This window comes from Salminus brasiliensis, chromosome 7 (genome assembly GCF_030463535.1).
Source record: "Salminus brasiliensis chromosome 7, fSalBra1.hap2, whole genome shotgun sequence".
Lineage (NCBI taxonomy): Eukaryota > Metazoa > Chordata > Actinopteri > Characiformes > Bryconidae > Salminus > Salminus brasiliensis.
Window position 1 is genome coordinate 38088279 of NC_132884.1, and position 13101 is coordinate 38101379.

General features: G+C 38.7%; 2 protein-coding genes across 2 annotated transcripts; both read right to left on the reverse strand.

Annotated features, from left to right (window-relative positions):
• Positions 1-2658: 2658 nt before the first annotated feature.
• Positions 2659-7025, reverse strand: LOC140560393 (adenosine receptor A1-like). The gene is made up of 2 exons (XM_072684856.1): positions 6662-7025; positions 2659-4583 (listed from the first exon to the last, which is right to left on the reverse strand). Exons 1-2 carry the CDS (start codon positions 6991-6993, stop codon positions 3896-3898), a joined length of 1020 nt encoding a protein of 339 aa, XP_072540957.1. The 5' UTR covers positions 6994-7025; the 3' UTR covers positions 2659-3895.
• Positions 7026-9119: 2094 nt separating this feature from the next.
• Positions 9120-10576, reverse strand: LOC140559629 (adenosine receptor A1-like). The gene is made up of 2 exons (XM_072683174.1): positions 10209-10576; positions 9120-10107 (listed from the first exon to the last, which is right to left on the reverse strand). The coding sequence occupies exons 1-2, from the start codon at positions 10538-10540 to the stop codon at positions 9453-9455; spliced, it is 987 nt and encodes a 328-aa protein (XP_072539275.1). The 5' UTR covers positions 10541-10576; the 3' UTR covers positions 9120-9452.
• Between the last annotated feature and the right edge of the window lie 2525 nt (positions 10577-13101).

Consider the following 13101-nt stretch of genomic DNA (forward strand, 5'->3'; position numbering starts at 1 on the left):
GTAAACATTTAAGCACATTAAAAACAAATAAAACAGATCAGTAATCTTTTTTAGTCATTTTTCTATGACTGTGGTTCTGTAAGCAGTAATGCTTCAGTTAGATCCCAGTTCAAGAGTTTTAGATCCTGTATGGTCCTCAAAAGTTCACATTTGGTGGCTTCGAGTCTTCTCTCCAGTCTGCATTCAAGTTCTTTCATGAGGCCTTTATGTAAGGTCACATATACATGGAGCAGCACATCTTGCGGGAGGCCACATACTAAGGCTTTACTCATTCCATACCTTTGTTTGTTCTGGCATTAATTTACCAAGTCAAGCTGGTTAAGCTGGTTGACCAGTTAAGCTCTTGACCAGCGTAGGGTATGTTTTTGTTTGAGGTTGATGGTTTAGCTGATCTACAAGCATGATCAAACTGAGCAAGCTAGACAACCAGTATGAGCAAGCTTCACCATGCTGGTCAAGAGCTGGTTTACCTGCTTGCTTACTAGCATAGAGTATCTCTTTGTCTTTTGGAGAGGCCAGCTTTTTTAATTAGCCTTTCTAGACTAAAAGCACATAACGTTGATAAAAATAGCAGGTTGTGAAGTTAGCTGTTAAGCTGGGTGGTGGTACACCCTGACAGAGACAGTTTTAATAAATCTGATACATAAACTACAGTATCGCTTTACATGGATGGTCCATTGTAGGTGTCTCATAGACGTTCACCTGGCATTTATCTAACATTCAGTTAAATATGTATTAAATGCAACTGCACTCTAAGCTGAATGTGAATGATTGTCTATTGAATGTAACCTGGCACATAACCTTAACCCTAACCTTAAATCTAACCCTAAACCGAACTCTAAAAGGATAAGGGTGAGGTTAGGGTAAGTTATTTAGGCTTTATTCAAGGTTAGGGTTAGGATTTGGGGTTGATTTAAGTGTAATTTTAGGGTTAAGGTTAGGGTAAGTAGGCTTAGGATTTAGGGTCGATTCAAGGGTAAGATTAAAGTTAGGGTTAGGCTTAGGATTTAGGATTGATTTAAGGGTAAGGTTAAGGTTAGAGTTTAGGGTTGATTTGAGGGTGAGGTTAAGGTTAAGGTTTAGGGTTGATTCAAGGGTAAGATTAAAGTTAGGCTTAGGCTTAGAATTTAGCATTGATTTAAGGGTGAGTTTAAGGTTAGGGTTTAGGGTCGATTCAAGGGTAAGATTAAAGTTAGGGTTAGGCTTAGGATTTAGGATTGATTTAAGGGTAAGGTTAAGTTTAGGGTTTAGGGTCGATTCAAGGGTAAGATTACGGTTAGGGTTAGTCTTAGGATTTAGGGTTGATTTAAGGGTAAGGTTATGGTTAGGGTTTAGGGTTGATTCAAGGGTAAGATTAAAGTTAGAGTTAGTCTAAGGATTTAGGATTGATTTAAGGGTAAGGTTAGGGTTTAGGGTTGATTCAAGGGCAATATTAAAGTTAGAGTTAGGCTTAGGATTTAGGATTGATTTAAGGGTAAGGTTATGGTTAGGGTTTAGGGTTGATTCAAGGGTAAGATTAAAGTAAGGGTTAGGCTTAGGATTTAGGGTTGATTTAAGGGTAAGGTTAAGGTTAGGGTTTAGGGTTGATTCAAGGTTAAGATTAAAGTTAGGGTTAGGCTTAGGATTTAGGATTGATTTAAGGGTAAGGTTAAGATTAGGGTTTAGTGTTGATTCAATGGTAAGATTAAAGTTAGGACTAGGCTTAGGATTTAGGATTGATTTAAGGGTAAGGTTAAGGTTAGGGTTTGGGGTTGATTTAAGGGTAAGGTTAGGGTTTAGGGTTGATTCAAGGGTGAGATTAAAGTTAGGCTTAGTTTTAGGATTTAGGGTTGATTTAAGGGTAAGGTTAGGGTTTAGGGTTGATTCAAGGGTAAGATTAAAGTTAGGCTTAGTCTTAGGATTTAGGGTTGATTTAAGGGTAAGGTTAGGGTTTAGGGTCAATTCAAGGGTAAGATTAAAGATAGGGTTAGTCTAAGGATTTAGGATTGATTTAAGGGTAAGGTTAGGGTTTAGGGTTGATTCAAGGGTAAGATTAAAGTTAGGCTTAGTCTTAGGATTTAGGGTTGATTTAAGGGTAAGGTTAGGGTTTAGGGTTGATTCAATGGTAAGGTTAAAGTTAGGGCTAGTCTAAGGATTTAGGATTGATTTCAAGTCAAGTCAAGTCAAGTCAAGTGGGTTTTATTGTCATTTCAACTACATACAGAGTACACAGGGTAAGGTTAAGGTTAGGTTTAGGATTTAGGGTTGATTTAAGGGTAAGGTTAAGATTAGGGTTTAGTGTTGATTCAGTGGTAAGATTAAAGTTAGGGCTAGGCTTAGGATTTAGGATTGATTTAAGGGTAAGGTTAAGGTTAGGGTTTGGGGTTGATTTAAGGGTAAGGTTAGGGTTTAGGGTTGATTCAAGGGTAAGATTAAAGTAAGGGTTAGGCTTAGGATTTAGGATTGATTTAAGGGTAAGGTTAAGGTTAGGGTTTAGGGTTGATTCAAGGGTAAGATTAAAGTAAGGGTTAGGCTTAGGATTTAGGATTGATTTAAGGGTAAGGTTAAGGTTAGGGTTTAGGGTTGATTCAAGGTTAAGATTAAAGTTAGGGCTAGGCTTAGGATTTAGGATTGATTTAAGGGTAAGGTTAAGGTTAGGGTTTGGGGTTGATTTAAGGGTAAGGTTAGGGTTTAGGGTTGATTCAAGGGTGAGATTAAAGTTAGGCTTAGTTTTAGAATTTAGGGTTGATTTAAGGGTAAGGTTAGGGTTTAGGGTTGATTCAAGGGTAAGATTAAAGTTAGGCTTAGTCTTAGGATTTAGGGTTGATTTAAGGGTAAGGTTAGGGTTTAGGGTCAATTCAAGGGTAAGATTAAAGATAGGGTTAGTCTAAGGATTTAGGATTGATTTAAGGGTAAGGTTAGGATTTAGGGTTGATTCAATGGTAAGGTTAAAGTTAGGGCTAGTCTAAGGATTTAGGATTGATTTCAAGTCAAGTCAAGTCAAGTGGGTTTTATTGTCATTTCAACTACATACAGAGTACACAGGGTAAGGTTAAGGTTAGGTTTAGGATTTAGGGTTGATTTAAGGGTAAGGTTAAGATTAGGGTTTAGTGTTGATTCAATGGTAAGATTAAAGTTAGGGCTAGGCTTAGGATTTAGGATTGATTTAAGGGTAAGGTTAAGGTTAGGGTTTGGGGTTGATTTAAGGGTAAGGTTAGGGTTTAGGGTTGATTCAAGGGTGAGATTAAAGTTAGGCTTAGTTTTAGAATTTAGGGTTGATTTAAGGGTAAGGTTAGGGTTTAGGGTTGATTCAAGGGTAAGATTAAAGTTAGGCTTAGTCTTAGGATTTAGGGTTGATTTAAGGGTAAGGTTAGGGTTTAGGGTCAATTCAAGGGTAAGATTAAAGATAGGGTTAGTCTAAGGATTTAGGATTGATTTAAGGGTAAGGTTAGGATTTAGGGTTGATTCAATGGTAAGGTTAAAGTTAGGGCTAGTCTAAGGATTTAGGATTGATTTCAAGTCAAGTCAAGTCAAGTGGGTTTTATTGTCATTTCAACTACATACAGAGTACACAGGGTAAGGTTAAGGTTAGGTTTAGGATTTAGGGTTGATTCAAGGGAAAGATTAAAGTTAGGGTTAGTCTAAGGATTTAGGATTGATTTAAGGGTAAGGTTAAGGTTAGGTTTAGGGTTTAGGGTTGATTCAAGGGTAAGGTTAAGGTTAGGGTTTAGTGTTGATTCAATGGTAAAGTTAGGGTTATGGTTAGGCTTAGGATTTAGGGTTGATTCAAGGGTAAAGTTAAGGTTCGGGTTAGGATAGAGGAGTACATTTTAATTTTAGTTTAGAATTTAAGAGACGGGGCATCTACGAGGCATTCACAATGGACCATCCAAAAAAAATTACTTGCAGCAGAATTTTACAACTCTGACTCAGATTTTGTACTGCTGTCTTTTGTAGTGTTGGTTTCTGCAGTGGTTTGTTTATTGATGTCTTCGTTTTTCTTTACATTGTTCTGTTTGGTCTGTTTCTGATCTTTTCTACAATGGTAAAGTTTTGCCCACATCTTCCTAAATGCCTCTTTTATCTTGGGGACCTTTAGTGCATATACTATGGGGTTAACAGCGGAGTTAGCTTGCGACAGGAGGACACCTATGTCAAGTAAGATTGAGGACACAGTGATATTGTTTCCATAGAATTGTATAGTAAACATAAGAAATAGAGGGAGCCAGCAGACCACAAAGAGAACCAAGACCAGAGCCAGTGAAGTGGCCAGCTTGTGTTCTTTATAATAATTTGTGCTGGGATCGTTACCTACTTGTGCTCTTAGCTGCCTTCTAGTGGTGAGAAAGATGTAACAATACAAGCTGGTCATTATAGCCAAAGGAGTAAGGAAAAAGGTGAAGAATATGAAGTTTACTAGATATGAACAGGAGACCACACTGAAAAAACTGCATTCAAAACCTGAATTTGCATTAGATGTAGCATTTTCTAAAGTGTTGCGATTGTTCCAGCCAAACATAGGAATAAAACTCAGCACTGCAGCAGTGAACCAGCAAAGTGCAACCATAATCCAAGTGCGTTTCTGGGTGACTGTAGACTTATACCTGTCCAAAAAAAAACAAAAAACAAAGAAATTATGAATACAAAATATATGAATACAAAATTTCAATGAAACATCAAACATGTTGTAAAGTTGTATTAAAATATTAAATTAGTTTGTGTAAAAGTTTAGGCATCCATAAAAACCTGATTAAAAACTAAAAACTAGTTAATGCCTTCAGCAGCTGGAGGCCGAGAGTGCACAATTGGCCTTGCTCTCTCAGAGGTTAATTGATGTCTATTCCTCTCCACATCATACCCAGGCTGATGTAGGTCAGCATAGGCGTCTAATAGCTGTTCTATTGGAGCTGGGCATCCAACACTGGCTACACTGGTTACCGAGCGCCCTGGCTACCTAGCGATGCTGCATAAATGGCAGTTCAAAAAGAGGCGGGGGCTGGCTTCTTGGCATTGCTAGTGATAGGGGGAATTCACATGAACAGAAATTGGGTAGAATTGGGTTAGAATTTGAAATAAAATTATTTAAATATGTAAATGCAGATTAGTTTTATCTTTAAACACACCATATGAATGGGCTCAAAGTTTAGACTTTCAGATTTCAGATACTGCTGCTTTGGTAAACAGTCACATCATCAGTCAACACAAGGGAACCAGTTTCAGGGCAGTCATGTATGCCAATGCCAAGATGGCATAGCTCAGACTTAAGACAGTTAGCACTTAAACAACTGAAGAAAAACAAATTCACCTCTCTCTGGAGAGGGAATTAACTGAAGTAGCTCTTAAAACAAAGGAACTAAGGTTCAGTTCTTCACTCAGACTCTTTTACTTATGAGCTGGGCTCTCTTCAGCTTCTTTCTTTTGCAACCCTGTTATCTTATTTTGCAACTTTTATTGTTTCTCCTTTCTTTTCTCTTTTTAAAATTCTCTCTTTCTTTCACTTGTGTGTACCTTACTGGTCACCCCTCTACACAGGTGTCACAATGCTATGACCACCAGGTGTGTCTGGTTGGCACTGATGATTACTGATTATTGGAGTTCCCTTGGGTAACCATGCCTCACCGACGTCGTCCTCTACTGGTAGGTGGCGGCAGACACTAAGCCCTTACACTATTACCAACGAATAGCTCCCAGTAGTTACTGAATAATGCACATTAGTATGCAATAAGCCTGGCTGCATTCAGGGGTTCAACAAATAAACAGAACTTATCCATAAAATGTCCCGAAGTGTGTTCTCTAAGAACTTCAGTTCCGCTACAAAATAGGTTTTAGACAGCATAGAATGAAGCTAGATGATAAAAATGATATGGGCCAGTGATTTTAGTAAGGAGGACATGTAGATCCCTGTAGTAACTGAATATTACACACATGTGTTTAATAAGCTTTTCAGCGTCAAGGGTTTAAGTATGTTTTGAGCCTTGATTGGGTGATTGGGTGTTTTCTGTTACCACATCTAAACTTTGAAACAGCCTTCTATCCAGCCTGTCTTCTTCCACATTACAGATTTTTAGGACAAACTTTAAAACTCATTCATTTGCCTGGCGTTTAAAACGTTTACAGATTATGTTTTGTATTGTTTTTTTGTTTTTATTGGTTTGGTTTATTTTATAGATTTTTTTCTTTTATTATTATTATTTCTCTATTTTCTAAGCTAAAATGTTAGAATAGAGAATTTTGTTTTGATATAAACTATGAATATTTCTTGATTTGGTTTATTTATTGTGCAGTACTTTGGTTGACACTTTTAAATGTGCTATATAAATAAGGACAAGTCAACCATATTCACTATTAGTGTTGGGCACATATGGAATTTGGCCTCTGCCTTTAACCCATCCAAATCGATCCCACAACCCTGCCATCAACAGCCTGGAGCTCTAACCGCTGAGCTGATATTCCTCAGATGCCAAACAAATTTTACACAGTACTCTGAAATGACAGGTTATGACAGTTATGACACCTTTCGATATCAGCATAAAGGAGAACTCAATTTCAATAGAAACAAACGCCACATTGTTCTACACTTTGTTGATGTTCAAGGTGTTACAATACAGTAGGAAAAAAAGGAAATTATTTATCTGCAGTAAGATTATTTCTCTGTTAGATATAAAGACAAAGGACAACTCACATGAGAGGGATGCGTACGCGGAGATATCGGTCCACTGCGATTGCCAGGAGTAATAAAACAGAAGCCACTTCTACCAGTATGAGAACACAGGACATGAAAAGGCAGCCATAGAAGGAGGTCTTCATTCGAACATCCATTAACACAGCCAGAGGAATGGCCACAGAGCCCACCAGAAAATCAGACACTGCAAGGGATGCAATGAAGCATAAGGTTGGCTGCCTGAGGGCTCCACAGGTCCACACGGCCCAGATCACCAGCGCATTGCCCAGGCAACACACTGCAGCAAGGACCACTTCAAAAAGTATGATGGGCCATATCAAATGAATAGCCATTGAAGCAACGTGAGGATGAACAGCAGAGATGGTGATGATCGAGGGTGAAATGATGACTCTAACAGGACTTCCTGTCCGTTTGGGTGAAACATTGTGCAACATTTTGAGAAGCATCATCACAATTGCAAACCACACGCAAAATAATACTTCCTCAATACAAATTCACACTTGATAAAATATAACTTCATCAAGGCCAGGATGAAACACAACTAAATCCACATGCAATAAGGTGTTCGGACCTTCATTTTTAATACTTTATTCAATTCAATTCAGCGGTATTGTCATTACACTAATACAGGGTTGTAGAGTACAACCAAATACTGTTAGGTTAAGTCTCTGGTGCAGAAAAGGTACCGGAGACGTTGCCTAGCTTCTGTTGGGCTTCTGTTGGGTCTTTGAGCAAAGTATGCAAGGACACGAAACAGGGTGCATTGACAATGAATACAATAAATATATAAATATGTGCATGTACAGATGTTTGCATGACTCTTTGTGAGTATGGTCCATGGAAGTTTAGGAGTGTGGTATGGTTGACCAGTCCGGTGTTATAGCAGCATCTTGTGTGTAAACAGGTGTACTGTGCAGAAATAAGTATAGCAGCCAGTGTTTAGGTGAGAGAACGGTATTAAGATATGTTTATAGATAAAATGCTAGGTACTGAAATGAGATGTTGAAAATAACCTGTTTGACTCAGGGACCTCATTTACACCTGGTCACTTCATGTGGCTAGTATCTGGATTGTGTCCTGAGAAGATTTTAGCCAAATTCATTTACACTGGGTAGTCTAATGAGTCTCCAGACCGAAATCCGATTGCTGTGTGGGGTGAAATATGCAAATTCACTTGTTGTGAAGTTGTGGTTGTGAAAGGTCTTGGAGAGAAGGATGTGTTTACACTGCTATAACATGTGTCTCACATGTGTCTTAGATCAGACCACCTCCTGAAGTGGTTTGAAGGATCAGATTCTTATGGGCTTTAAATGTGTCTTGGATTTAAGCATTTACATTTAGACTTTGAAGATGTTTGATGTAGCTTGGCCTTATCCAGATGTAATTCCAATACTCCAAAAGAATAAATGATCAGTTGTAAAATTGTAAAAAACACATGTTGCTTAAAAATGAATTTAAAAAGTATGAAATAAACATATTAGCCCTGACGGAGGGCTATTATGTCCCCAGGTCAGCTATTTCCAGTCATAAAAGACCAGGCTCAAATCTCTGTGATTAGGAAAAGATCAAAATACTCTGATGAAGGTCAGATGAATGAAGGTCAGATTGTCATTTCAAAATCAGATTATAAATAACTGATCAAATCTGACCAAAATTGCTAAATTCACAGTGCAATGGAATTCAAGTGCCATATCATTGACTTTCTTTTCAGTTTGATTGCAGGTAAAACCAAGCTTATAAAAAATATTTTGCACTTTTTAATGTGACTTCTACAGTAAAAAAAAATATATCAGTATAAAGTAAACTATACTGTACCATAAAATCAGCTCCTATCCTTCATTTTATTTGCTTTAATCATGTTCGTTCTACTCAGTCATACCTTCAGTTTCATCAAAAGATGTATATTGTAGCTGCCCAATGAAAAACATGTTCAGAATGGTGACTTTACAGCAGAAGACAAAAATGGTTCTAACTTTGAATGGAAGTCAGTGTAAAAAAGGTTTATTCTAAGTAATTCCAAGAGCATTTCTATTGGTCCATTCATCCAAAATTATGTTCACAGTGTTCAGAGCAGCTACAGGGTTCAAACCATGGAGAATACTAAAAAATGCCAAAAATGAAGATACTTGTTTTTCATTGGACAGCAGCAATATGCAGATTATTCCTTAAATAAAATTACTTAGTGTAAATGTTTTCATGGAATGATCAATTCTCAAAGAAGACACCATGATTAAAAGCATCAATACAATTTAAATACAATATAAACTCATAGACTCTTCCTTGTGCATCCTTATGCAAACACTAAGCAGCAATGGGCTACTCTAGTCAACTTTCTACAGTCTACAGAACACTGTAAAGCATGGGGGTGGATTGACCATGCTTTGAGACTGTGTTGCCACCAGTGACATTTGATTTGTAAAATGCATTTATTTATTAACCATAAAAAATTTTGTAGCCATTAAAATCTCAAGATTTTAATAAAACATTTGAGAGGGAGACCTGGCTAAGACAGCAAAGCATTTACAGTTACATAGATTATAAAATGAAACACAACAAAGGGACATCAGACAATTTGAATAACCATATTCAAAACAAATGCAAAACATTTTTCAATAAAACTCAACTCAAAAATAGTAGTGTAAAGATCCTCAACTGAGGAAGCCTGAAAGGCTAATTTAAGTTCTTGGAGTAACCTAGTGGGTTTTCAAGCAACCATTCATTTTGAACAGCATAGGCTGCGGTTAATCTTCATGTGCTGCTCTTATTAAACAAATTTTCAGTTTTTGGTTCTTTATGAATCTGAGATGTGTCTGTCCTCACCTGGTGCATTGTCTGTATTCATCTGTGCACTACTTTCTTTACTCTGTTCCTGCTCTTTTCTACAGTGGCAAAGTCTCACCCACAGCTTTTTGAAAGCTGCTTTGATCTTGGGGATCCTGAATGCATAGACTATAGGGTTAACAGCTGAACTAGCATGAGACAGGAGGACACCTATGTGCATGTTAAAAGAGGGCACTTTGTCATTTTGATAGTACAATTTTACAGTATGCATGAGGAATAGAGGGAACCAACAGATAGCAAAGAGAACCAAAACCAGGGCCAGTGAGGTGGCCAGCCTACGTTCTTTTAGGTAATTTATGCTGGAATTTGTGGGAACACCTATATTTGCTCTTAACTGCCTTCTAGTGGTCATGAAGATGTAACAATACAAGCCAGTCATAACAGCCAAAGGAGGAAGAAAGCAACTGAAGAACAGGAAGTTTACGAGATACGAAGTGGAGACCACAGTAAAGAAACTGCATTCGAAGCTGGTGGAGTTTGCATGAGTTGTACTGTCCAAGGAATTGTGCCATCCAAACATGGGTACAAAACTCAGGAACGCAGCCACCAACCAGCAAAGTGCGACAACAACCCAGGAGCTTTTCTCAGTGACTGTAGTTTTATACCTGTTATATAAGAATAACAGAAGCTATAATTTCAACACAACAAACCACACATTGCTCTACAATTTGTCTACAATGACACCTTTAGACCACAGACAACTCACGTTAGAGGGATGCGCACACGGAGAAAACGGTCCACTGCGATGGCAAGGAGTAAAGTGACAGATGCCATCTGTACCATTATAAGAACACAGCACATGAAAAGGCAGCCATAGAATGAGATCTTCAGACGGACGTCCACCAGCACACCCAGGGGGATTGTCACAAAGCCCACCAGAAAGTCAGCGACTGCGAGGGATGCAATGAAGCAGAAAGTGGTCTTTCTGAGGGCTCCGCATGACCACACTGCCCAGACTACCAGCGCATTGCCCAGGCAACATGCTACAGCAACGAACACTTCAAGAGGTATAAAGAGCCACACAGCAGTCTTGCTCATGGTAAGAGTAAGAGATCAAACTGCAGCAATGCTGGCTGTTCCTCCCCTATAAGGTTATGTACATGTGAGTGCATTAAAACAGAAACAGGAAATGAATTAAGGTCAATACGTGTCACTACGGAAAAAAGTAGACTTAGTTATGCTAAGCTTTATTATGCTACAGTGCACTGAAGTGTACATGTAGCCACACTATTGATCAGATTATTATATTTTTATTGGACAAAAATAAAACAAAAGCCTAAGTTTAATTGTGTTAAGTGTACGTAACTGCGCAATGGAGCTATTAGGTAGACACATACTACTTCATATGTATGTAAACCTATATTTTATGTACTGTAAACTTAAGTATTACAACTGCATTACTATTATACACTGAGGACTCATTGCTATCTTACACTGCCAATGCCAGCTTATGTCGTTTAAATAGCCACGGTGCTTACAAATATATATCTACACTGGGTGTGGTGGTCTTGAAATGAGATGTGTTCAGGTCAGTTTCTGGCGTATTGATATTTTGGCAACAGAAAACACAGGAGCTCCACTGACTGAAAACAACTTAGGCAGGCGTCAACAGTCAGACGTTCGTTGCTATCTTGGCAGTAATTTGTCAACGCAGGCTTTGTGCCATTAAAATAGTCAATTAAAGGGAATGGCGAGTGACATGCTGATTGGTTTATTGCATGTTACGCCCACAACACACCCATGATTAATTAAGTACATGCCTTTTGCGTGTTTTAAGCATTTGTACTTTCCTGTCGTTACAAAAACAAAGACACACTGATGCCCTGAATCAAGCAGTGCAGTGCACGGCTGACTGCTTGCATAAAAATAGCTATAATAGAGCCCTGAGTGTAGAAATGTACCAAAATACACATTAAATATATTTACATAAGACAGTAAATACAGTTTCATGGCCTGGATTGTATTCTTACTGAAAGTGACACAACATATTAACTATTATTAACAGCATACTTGCTATTAAAGCCTTCAACACTGAGGTCAGGCTACTACACAACAACTAGTCAGGAAACAACTGAGCAGCCATTTGCCAGATTTAGTATCAGAAGCAGTAATTTTGCACCACCCATCGCCAGGCCTGCCACAGACGTCAGCCACACTGTTGATACTGTTCAACATTCTCTGTACTCCAAAAATTTGTAATTCTAATCTATATCTCTTTACATTCTGAGTTAATGACTGCCCACTTATCCAGCCTGACCTGTTGGAAGACTGACTGGGGTCCCCTGCACCTGCATCAGACCAGCTGCCCACCCACCAGACTGACCGTCAGGCTCCCCTGCCATCCATGTCAAACCAGCTGCTGCCTGTGCTATCTGCTATTTTGAAGTTTACATGGACACCAGCGTCACTCTAACCATCTCTACTATGATTATATATTATATTATTGTTATATCAGCACATCTGAGCTGAAAAATTGTTTTGGTGGAATGGTGGTGACTTTTATCAATAATTTTATGAATAGTTCTGACCAAAAAAGGATAGGTCCCTCTTATGACCCTCTTATGAGGTTTGTTCCACCAGCACTAAGGGAGCTTTTTCCTTGCCACTGTAGCCTTTGGCTTGCTCACTGGGGGTCTTAGGTTTTACATTCTGCTGATCCCTTGTCCTCTCACTGATTCCTGTAAAGCTGCATTGTGATAATACAAAGCGCTATACAAATAAATTTTATTTGATTTCCATTTCCGTTCTTTTATTCAGTGTGGGCCTAATTTATCTGACCGTCTGTACTGAATTTAGTTGGAGGTCCAGTGGAACCTGCATTTTTTCCAACTTAAAGCAGCATTATATAAGAAATGGTATTTCTTGCTCCCCCTGAAAGGTAAAGAAGCATGTGGACTGAGGCGGTAGAATAACATTACAGGATTGTAAACAAATATGACGGTGTTACGCAGTTCACATGAACGTCATCCTTCCTATTTCTCTAGACTGACATTGTGCAGTTTGTGGTGTGCTGAGCCCAGAGTATCATCTAGAGGCACTATTTCCCCTATAACAGTCAGTGGACCATCACACTGATTGACCCTCCATGTTTACATGGCTGTTTGCGTCCTCAGTTATGTTCCATCACATTGTTTTACAGTCAATTCTGTAAAAAGCTATGGAACAACATACACTGCTCAAAAAAATAAAGGGAACACTTAAACAACATAATATAACTCCAAGTAAATCAAAGTTCTGTGAAATCAAACTGTCCACTTAGGAAGCAACACTGATTGACAATCAATTTCACATGCTGTTGTGCAAATGGAATAGACAACAGGTGGAAATTATTGGCAATTAGCAAGACACACTCAATAAAGGAGTGAGTGGTTCTGCAGGTGGCGACCACAGACCACTTCTCAGTACCTATGCTTTCTGGCTGATGTTTTGATTACTATTGAATGTTGGTTGTGCTTTCACACTCGTGGTAGCATGAGACGGACTCTACAACCCACACAAGTGACTCAGGTAGTGCAGCTCATCCAGGATGGCACATCAATGCGAGCTGTGGCAAGAAGGTTTGCTGTGTCTGTCAGTACACCAGGAGACGTGGAGGAGGG